Raw genomic sequence first — 11050 nt, forward strand, 5'->3', positions numbered from 1 at the left:
ATATATATATATATATATTTATTTATTTAATTATTTATTTATTTGTTCCATCGTTTTCAATCGTGTAACATCGAAAAGACGGAATAAAGATTGGGGGTTTTACATCTATTATTTATCTGATATATTTAAATATCTTACCGAAGAGATAAAACGTTTAATTTAGAACGATGGTTCGAAAAAAACAGCCAAGTTGTTTAAGGAATTTTTTTTTCTTTTTTTTAATCTAACAATAAGTCGACAAATATTTATTTATTTAATTTTTTTTTTTCTTCTTTCATTTATAGGAACGAGTTACATTACGGTGCAAACTATTTACAAAGAGCTTACAGCGCCTAAGCTGCCCACCGTTTCGTTATATTGAGTCTTTTTTTTATTTCATTTTTATGCCTGATCTTGAGATTATTACTTACGTATACTTTTTTCCATAAATGAGAAAAGTATAGAGAAGAAAAGAAGAAGAAGAAAAAGCAAAAAACAATTGCAGGCTATAAAAACGAGTACTTGTTCACATTTATTATACGTATAATTAATATCGAGCGTAAAATAAATTTTTAAATAAAAATCACTAATTATTACTAATCTCAAAAAGGAGATTATTGATTTGTACACGTCAACGTTACAATTGAATTTTCAGATAATCGTTGCTCGCATAAATCGAATTAATCGTTTCGAACGAATTCGATTTAATATATATATATATAGTTAAACGAACAACGAATAAATTTCGTTTAATAAAATGTTAAATCGAGATGCTTAGCGATATTCAAAAATGTCGCGTTTAGACCGGAAAATAATAATTGGCGAAGAAGGTTTCGAGTATTTATAGGCACCTTACATACTAGGAATAGTGACTTCAACGTGCAGATAGAAACTGTTTCCTCCTACCATCGCGTCGAATTCATCGTCGAATGGACACACATTCGATAGATAATTTCGAGAATAAGTAGCGAGGCGGAGAAAAAGTAAATAAGTAAGTACAGGACGATCCGAGAGAGAAGAAAAAAAAAAGAATAATAATACATGTTCGATTATTCATCCGTTTTTATCAATTATCGATTATTAATCCATTTACAAATACAATTCGTGTTTATTTACGGATCACGTGAAACAGTGTGCAGCCAGACAATAGGACGAAGATAATTAAGTTTCACTTCTAAAATCGAGATTTCTTTTCTTATGCATTTTTTTTCCATTATTTTCTTTGTTGTTGTTGTTGTTATTATTATTGTTGTTGTTGTTAAATCATTAATGTCTACCCTTAAACTAGAGTTTCGATTATCTCACCCGCTGAGGTGGGCTCTCATAAGGTACGCAAGATCATTTAGAAATTTTCCCCATGCGTTTTTTTTACCTACGTATATATGAATGTATGTATATTTTTATATACATGACTATACGTGAGAGTCCCTCGGAGCGCGTCCAGTCTTAAATCGGGCGCACGGCACTAAATTCGCAGAAAATTTTGGCTTCCCTTCAATTTCGAATAGTTGCTTTTGTGACATAGTGTAATCGCTTTAATGGAACAAACATGCCCTACGAATTTTCTGTCTTTTATCAAAATGGAAATATTTCAAAGAAGAAAATTCGGTAGATTTGATAAGACAGAAAAGAGATTATTTCATGACAAGTTAATAGCGATTAGACGAAAATGTCGAGCTCGCGAATCCTACTGGAAACGAAGCGTCCGATCGAAAGGAAAAGCCTTTTAGAAGTTCTGCTCGCCGTACATCCCGGGAAAACGGACAGCGTGTGCTCCGAGCTCGGCGGGCGAGAACTCGTCCTATGTGGCCAAGTGAGCAAACTGGCCTGGGTGCGGCGCAAATTGGTAAGGGTGCCCGTACGGCGACATGTGGTACGGTACGATATTCATGCTCGCCATCTTGTGTTCTTTCTTCCACTTCATCCGCCGGTTTTGAAACCAGATCTTGATCTGACGTTCCGTCAGGCAAAGGGCATGGGCAATTTCGATACGACGCCGCCTCGTCAGGTAGCGGTTGAAATGGAACTCCTTTTCCAGTTCTAAAGTTTGATACCTCGTGTAAGATGTCCTTTGTCGTTTCGTTTCGCCATTTGCATTCACCGTGCCTAGAACCAAGAAACAAAAATATATTTTAGAATATGTGCTAAAAAAAGAGGATGATGCTTTGAAAAATAATATAAGTGAATTTGACCGAAAGAATATATAAGTTCGTTCGTTATTTATCTTGTCTACTTATTTTATCTTTCAAATTTGTTAGAATGGATATTACAAGTTTACGTAAACGGGATGTAATTCGTCTATTAATGTATCTTCGTAAATACGTAATAACTCGGCTTATTTAAATGTAAATTGAATCGTTTATATACGTTGTGTGTTTCCTTGAAGATAATTAAGTATAGTAGAAGAAATAATATAGAGACGAGTACAATAGAATACATATGTAAGTACTGTTTAATTGGGAGTTACCTAATGTATTGTTTTAATTCTCATCGATCAGGAAGAACATTTTTTTTTATTTACGTATGAAACCATGCGAGAGAATCTTTAGAAATACAATCAAGGATATCGTAGATAATGTTTCTTTTTGGAATTTGTTTGACAAAAGAAAAAAAGAAAAAAAGGGAATAAAAAGATCGATACTTTTTACACGGAAGGGAAGAAGAAGGGCGAAGGAATAATAAAAAGAACGGAAGCGGAGGATACGCGGACGGAAGCATGACGAGCTCGTTAATTATTTCAACGAGTCGTGGTTAACGTCTTGGCCGGTGCCACTGGATTGCAAACTGGTCACTTGGCAGCTGTTTTACCTATTTGCTTAGCACGCCTCGGCCATAAATAATTTCGAAACGCTATTATTACGATAATGTACCACGCCTATCGCATTCAACTTATCTTACACGTTTTGATGGAAAAATTTCGAACGATCATTTAAATCGAATAACAACCCTCCCAGAATGTTACAACTTACACAATAATTATATTAACTTTGTAGTTTCTTTTAAGAGTAAAAGTAAGAGTTCGATTTTTCTTTCAAGAAAAGACTTTAGAAACCCTTCTCACAGCACATAAATAGCCACACTCTAATCCTTGTCTTCTTCGAGAGAGCACAAAAATAATCTAATCCGTGAGATCAGTCGTCTCTACATGAAGACAGAGAGAGAGAGAGAAGGACAGAAGACGAAGTCGGCTGGCTACGGAAGAGATGATCGTTGTTTAAATAGAAATATTTAATAGAACGCGACGAAAGAAAATAGAAAACTCTCAGAAGAGAAGCTTATCAACGACGGGGGGGGGGAAAGAAACATAGAAAAATCATGAAACTGGCAGTCGCATAAATCGAACGTGAATATAGGATAATTAGCATATGAACGATAGGAAACAAGACATCTAACATTTATATCTTAACTAAAAGAAAAAATGAAAATTGTGGAGCAAGTGTATTAACAAGTATCTATTCGCATATACCAATAGATCTCAATCGAATAATTAAACAGATTTCATTAATAAGCTAGCTTGTTACGAGGTAACAGTATTAAAGATCCTTCGAGCGTAGAATAAATTTATACGGAGGAGTAGGATATCGCACAAAATGATCTTGAAAATTCGTGGATCGATACATGAATCGACAGCTGGACGATTCGGTTGAGCGGATACGCAGGTGTTTCCTTGATATCGAACAAGGAGGTGTTCGCGAGGACTCGTTTGCGTGGGCGCCTCCTCCTCCTCCTCCACCTCCACCTCCTCGCGTCGATGCGGATATGAAAGAGTCGCTTCATTTACAACAATAATGAATACGCTATTAATAGTGAGAGCGAGAATTCTCTCTCGGGAGAATTGAACGGGTTCTCTACTCCCATGCATTTCTGAGTGCGTGCGTGTGGCAGACGACCGCCCCATGACGACTCGTTCTAAGCGCCGGAACAACCTCCGAGTCAAAGTGAGAGAGAAACAAATAGACAGAGAAAGATAGAGAAAGGGAGAGGGAGAGAGTGAGAAAGAGAGTGTGATGGTGGGAGGGTGGGAGGGAGGGTGGGGATTGCTAGAGGGAGGGAGGGGAATGGTATTCATGGCGGTTAAGGGAGCTTTCATACGGTGATCAACGATTAGCCCGAAGCGTTTCTCGCTAACATCCCGCGCTTTTCACGATGAATGGCTAATAGACGAGGATACTCAAGACGATGAACGGACTTTCGAAATCGAAACTAATGTTTATTGGCAAAGATTCCCTGTCAACGTTTGTCAATAATAATGTAATGTTTTTTTTCTTTTCTTTTCTTTTTTTCTTTTTTCTTTTTCAAAAGAAATTTATACAATATTGCGAATTATTTGATGTTTTGACAATAATAGGATATAAACGACTTTACGAGATCAAAGCTTATGTTTTATTGGCAAAGATCAGTGTAAATATTTGCGAATAGAAATGTAATCTATTTTTGTTCATATTTTAAATAAATCTATATAATATCACTCGTCATAGTAAACAAAATTTGACAATATAATTTATATTATTATCAAAATAAATCTTTATTACCTAATAAATATTTCTTATTGATCGATAGTTCGTAATTTGCATTAAATGATTTTAATAGAACGGCGTAAAGTTTTTTTAAGCTTATTTTCTCGATAAAACGTTTTTGCATGTAATTTCGAAGGGCGATGCAAAAGAGGAAATTAAAAATGGAAGAAACGAAAAGAGGAGTAGATACATATATAGAGAGAGAGAGAGAGAGAGGAAGACAGATAGAGACAGAGCTTTCACAGTGGCTGGTCAATGGGCGCCGAACGAGCTTAATGACCGGTCCCTCGGTTGAGCGTTATCGCTTTCCTCCCGATGTAGCACGTCGCTTGCTCGTACAGTCTGACTTTTTAATAAATAGCGTTCCCGCTTTCTGGGTTGCTCGTTTCGGTGTGCATATCGTTCGTCCGACACACCTACCCGTTTTGTAATAGACAAATGGAATTTCTCTTTCTCGCTTTTTCCTTCTAGTTACGAAAAGAGACGAGTCGTACGTGGCTAACAAAACTGGCACGCGTAACAACGCGTTGGAGGATCCAACATGGCTTCTCTCTCTCTCTCTCTCTCTCTCTCTCTCTCTCTCTCTCTCTTTCTATCTTTTTTCTTTTTCTTTCTTTCTTTCTCTTTTTTCTCTCTCTCTCTCCTTCGCGATCTCCAACTCTAATGCTATCTCTCTTTCTCTCTGTCTCGTTTGCCTTTAGATCCTGATGTATCCTTTCCGGTGATTAATTGCCGTCTGTGTCTCGTCGACATCGATGCACCGAGGATGCACTGAATAGCTTGGATGAAGGTTGCCGAGAGACACTGTAACTTCTCGATCAGGCATGCTGCAAGTAATGTACACCTTTCTATCTTCTTTTATTCATTCTATTTATTTCTATCCCTCTTCCAACAAGCTATATCCAAGTTTGTTGGGTGGTAGGTCTTTAAATTGTTAGATTGTTAGATACATATAGTAGGTATGTCATTTTTCAATATTTTTTAAACATTCAATAAGAGAATTTATTCAATCATAATGGATGTGCTTAATCGAGTCAACAACTTTAAAGTTTATACGAATGAAATGATTGAAAACTATATCTTGTGAAACCGAGAAAGATCTCCAACTATTTCTTATTACACGTGGTCACAATCTGTTGAAATGTTTTCGAGGAAAGAAAGAGAGAGAGAGAGAGAGAGAGAGAAAATGAGATATTTGACAATCGAAAAAAGTCAACCTCTAACGAAAGAACGCGGGTTATAGGTAAAGGGGTGATCCGTGGAATATCCGGGGTCTTTACGAAGTTTTACTAGAAGGGTCGATCGAGGTTAGGCTAGTCGTGTTCTTAGTCGAGCAGCCGGTCCGTCAGTCAGTTGGATCGTTGAGACACGACGGTGACACGTCGAGTACAAGACTCTTCGGGTGCGAATACATGCGAGCTGCGCAAGGAGTTCTATTAAGAGCAAGCCACGAAAACGCTAGACGACAGGAGGTGACATCAAGACGGTTGACACGACATGGACCTGCGCTTAACACGTTTCTCTCTCTCTTTCACTCTCTCTCTTCTTTCCTTCGTTCACCTTACCCTTCTTATATCTCATCTCTGTCCTCTTTCTTCAGCATTGCGACAGATGCTGAACATTTTTACTCGGCTTGCCTTTAAAACTTTTTACACGTCTAAACGTGATTTTTAATGGACTCGATATAATTCGGGCGATTTAAAAAGATCGAATTTCATTAAACATCATCTTATCTCTATCTTTCTTTTTTTATAAATTTTAATAAAAACGATGAAGAGAGTTAACTTTTTTTTTTTTTGAACTTTTCTATATGAATCTTTCCTTTCTTTAAACATTCTACGTGTAGGCTGAGTGCGTGTTTTACATATATTCTATTTGGAGTCCAGCTGAACATTAAGCGATCGTTGAGATGAAAATTCACCGAGTAGAAAAATGATTTATACGATTAGCCTGGTTACAAAAGGAAGAAAAGGATCTCACGCTCGAAGACTATCGCGCTCTCGCATTCCGGGAGTGCAACACATTTCTGTATACACGAGTCTGCGTTGTGTTTGTTAGACATCAGTATGTTTGTCCGGAGAACAATTTCTACGAAGGTATAGAGAGATATATATATATATAAAAACCCTTTACCACCCTTAACCCTTGCTACATATCTGAACTGTTATCTGATACGAGGCCAAGCATAGGCCCTATCTAACCTTTTCATCTACGCGATCGACCGAAGCATTCCAAAGGGAGCAACGTGCTTGTTCAAAAATTTTGCGGGCTAATGACAGCTTACGGAATACGAAACTTAGCAACAATCTTCACTTCTACTCGTGTTGTTTTTTATATTTTTCTCTTTTTTGTTATTTTTTTTTTTTTCTTAACACAAATGAATCCAACGAAAACGATCGCGTTAATAATTCCATCCTTTTACCACAAAAAGATAGACGGCAGGAAATTTCGATTCGACTTAAAGGTAATAAATCAATCTCACTCGTTCTTGGTTATATAAAAAAAGTAAGACAGAAAAAACTAAAGTAAAAAAAAAGAAAAAACATATAAAGAGACAGTGAAAGGGTGAGAGAGAAAGAGAGAGAAAGAGAGAACGATAGAGGGTCGATAAATCGGAGATAATTAATTATGCGAATTCGAACGTCTCGGTCGGAATATCGGCGGGCTAAGTTCCGGACTGGCACGGTTGGTCCTGGGACATCGAAATTCAACGTCGCGTCGTCGCACGGATGTTGGATCGATAAGGGAGACCGAGAACGATCTTTCATTCTAAACGATAATCGTCCTAAGAACCATTAGGTTTTACGAGGAGCGAGAATGATAAAAAGTCATCGACAGGACATATCGGTGTAAAGACGATGTAAATCGTGAACTTATCCGATATCCACGAGAGAGAAAGAGAGAAAGAGAGAGATAAAAAAAAAAGAGGGAACGGTCTGACGTCATGAAGAAACATCTTTCGAGACTTGGTGCTCTTGAGTCGCTCGAATCCAAGCTTCATTGACACTGCCGACAAAAGAAGTCGAGAGGTTCATAAATAACTCGGCCAGTTTACCAGGGCCATTATGCAATTATGATTGCATCTCCATAGCCTAGGTGGTCCATTCCTTCGAGATCTCGCGTCCACCTCCGTCAGATAGCGCCTCAAAGAACTTGTCGTTACATCAGATCCGAATATATGTATTACTATATATACGAACGATCTTTCCTTTCGTATTGCTCTCTCTCTCTCTCTTTCTCTCTTTGTTTTTCTCTCTCTCTCTCTCTCTCTCTCTCTCTCTCCTAGATTCGATCTAATACGTTTATCAATGGAATTACGATAAACCATCATCGTTATTCTCGCCATCTCGTTTCGAACGACTTCGTTGATCTCTCTGATCTTCTTCCTAAGATTATTCATTTTTTTGTAAGAAAGAATTTACCCTCTGAATAACTGAGTACGCAGATATCTCAGATGCATAATGCGGTCTATTAGTCATTGAACATTTGCTTTTCATAAGGAACAAGTATACGTATTGTATTGCAATATGTTACATCGAATGAAAATATTTTTTCATATTTTATCCAATCTATGTTGATAATAAAAATGTACATTTATTTTTATTAATCTTTTATTTACTATTAATGATAAAAATTAACGCTTGTTAACAATAAACAAGAATCTTGTGTTAGAAACAATGTTTCTATTTTAATTGTATAGCATTCTCTTAGTGAAGATCTGACGCGTCATTAAAATATTTTATTTGTTAGTTCTGTTCCAAAAAGAAAAAAGTAAGAAAGTATAAAGAAGCCAATTTATAGATTACCGGTCGATAAAAATTTCCAAAATTATAACACCTTTATATACTATACATTTAACGCGTATACTAATAAATCGGTTATAAACGTTAACTCGAATGTAAACTGTTGACAATTTTTCATTGTTCTTAGAGAAAATCTAAAGAAAAAGAGAGAGAGAGAGAGAGAGAGAGAGAGAGAAAGAGAGAGAAAGAGAAAGATGTCTAACGCGATGATTTGGCTAAGTGCCAAAATTCTAGACTGATATCGCCCACAAACTTTCGGCAAAATGTTGAGCGAAGGAGTGTCCGCGAGAATCAGTCTATGAGCAATTTAAATTTACCTAGGCGTGTTTTGCGTCACTCGGCCACCGTCCGGCCACCGTGATTTGTGATCTTTCCGTAGTTTCGCAGCTGCCCCCAGCCGATCGTGGGCCAAAGATCGCAAGCGAAACCAACGACCTGTCGACATTCCACGACGAGGACGAAACGCCTTCTATTCCTCCCTCTCCTACCTCTATTCCTCTTCCCACTCTTTCTCCTTCCAATTCACGATCCACCTGTTGTCAAGACGTCCACGAAATCTTTTGGATCTGTCGTCTTTGAGATCGAGAAGCTAGTATTCTATTTCCACGCGTTAAACACAATTAAACACTCAAAGTACCTAACTTAAAGTCTTCTACGATACTTTATTTATTTTTTTTGATAAGTTAAACATTGCATATTAATATAAGATTATTTTTATCCAAGCATTCTTCTTTTTTTTTTATTTCAATTTATGTTTACAGTATCCACGATAAAAGGGAAAACTCGTTTTGTGTACATAAATAATATTTCAAAGATCAGGCTTACCGAGATAGATCGAATTAGGTCATCGGAACGGGAGGGCTTCTTACTGCTAACACATTCAACTTGGTTAAACGAGTATGTTGAGTAAGGATATATATATGCATATATGTATGTATAAGTGTGCATCGGACAGTTATAAATAGATTGAAAAACTATTGCTTTTCAATCTGAATGGCACGGCAAGCAGTGTTCTCGCGAAGGGTGTGTTTCGAAAGTGAGAAGTGGGGAGGGGTGAGAAGGTTTGCCGAGGGTGTACGAGAACGAAGCGTGGAAAGACGAAGAAAGACGAGGAGGTGAAGGAAGAGAAAGAGGGTAAAATGGGTTTGGAAGAGGGAAAGAGGAACGGATTCTCTCTCGACGAAGCTTTTATACTAAAGTTTGGTGAGCACCCGCCGGTGGTCGCCTCGCGAATCATTTGTTATCTTCCACGAGAAAGCTCTCTGACGCAAATAGGTTTGTTTCTGGCCCCTTTAAACGCTTCACAATAATCCACGCGTACCCAAATTCAATTAACGCCTTGTCTTTTCTCTCTCTCTCTCTCTCTCTCTCTCTCTCTCTCTCTTCTTTCTCTCTTTACCTTTCTTTCTCTTCCTTGATGTCCGTTCACTTTGTACGTCTTGACGTACGCGTACCATACCACAGAGTCATCATTTTATCTCTTTCTTTTTATTTCTTTTTTTCTTACTTATTGTAAAGAAACATAAAAACTGGCGAAATGTTCATGGATTATCTTTAGTTTTTTTTATCATGATAATGTTCGAAGAATGTTTATTACAACGTTGAGTAACCATTGCTAATACATCAATTCATGTATTTGCACAATTATTATCATTAATTATAGAAATGATTCAATCTGAAAAGAAAGATTCGAGTAAATAAATGTAAGGAATATAATATTATCGGAAAAAAAGAAAAGAAAAAACTTAGTATTATCGATATTCCGATAGAAAACACGTTCGCGTGCAAAATAAAATACGGTCGATCGTTTCTCATCGGCGACATCGCGAAGAATGAGAACACGGCGGCCAAGCAATCACCATTTATAAACAAAGTACAAAAACACTTCGTTATCGCCGATATAGTTTTCTTGCTTTATGAAAGAGAGTCTTATTATCCTCGTTCTCTTTTCCGATGTTGTTTCTCGTGTCTTCTCTCTCAATCTTTCTCACCCTTTCTCTTTCTATCGTATCGAATCCAAACGCACGTGTGTACACAGTTTGTGTACGTAAGAAAACTGTCGTGCTTAGCGAGGGGATTACTTTATACGAGTAAAAGGGTGAGAGTATATATATAAATATTAAGAAAAAAAATACAATAAGAAAGAGGAAAAAAGAGAGAAAGAGAGATATAAAAGAATATATGTTATATAGAAAGAGAAAAGATGTTTCGCGTGGAAGGAACGGGCCCTTCCTTAGAAGAAGAATCGAGGAAGAATGGGAGATAGAGGATACGCGTCTCCATCCATCAGACTGCGGTCCGATCGGTCGACACACGCGCGACTCCCAACCTCCGAATGCATTATCTTTTCCTCGACGTTACTCTCTCGACGTTACTGCGAGTTCCAACGACGAGAAGACTCCGATCTTTTGCGTAACCTCCACCTCCTCCTTGCTATTCTCTTCGACGATCGAACGTCGATCCATCGAGTTGTTCGCGAAGCTCGCGAAAACTGCGGGGTTTCGATGTGGGTGATCGGGATCGTTCGATCTTTCGATCGGATCAAAGTTTCTCTACCATCTCTTGGTAAATTATATATACACGGGAAACAAAAATCGATGAACGGGAACGATCAACTTTTTTCAATCGTTTTATCAAATCAAATTACATTTTTTTCTTTCTCATGTGTTCGAATGCATAGATAATTTATTTCAATTATATTTTTTCGATTCAAACAAAAATTCATTTTTCTATAAGAATGAATTTATTATT

At 37.3% G+C, this 11050-nt stretch overlaps 1 protein-coding gene across 1 annotated transcript in view; it reads right to left on the reverse strand.

Moving 5' to 3' along the window:
* Nucleotides 1–719: 719 nt before the first annotated feature.
* The window catches only part of LOC106793147 (homeotic protein Sex combs reduced), a 21259-nt gene continuing 10928 nt past the window's right edge, over nt 720–11050 (reverse strand). The window contains exon 2 of the mRNA XM_014759833.1: nt 720–2085. Coding sequence (XP_014615319.1) covers nt 1781–2085 — 305 coding nt within the window. The 3' untranslated portion in view covers nt 720–1780. The remainder of the gene's footprint in view (nt 2086–11050) is intronic.

Source organism: Polistes canadensis, unplaced genomic scaffold (genome assembly GCF_001313835.1).
Source record: "Polistes canadensis isolate GaletaPanama2010 unplaced genomic scaffold, ASM131383v1 scaffold_11, whole genome shotgun sequence".
NCBI lineage: Eukaryota > Metazoa > Arthropoda > Insecta > Hymenoptera > Vespidae > Polistes > Polistes canadensis.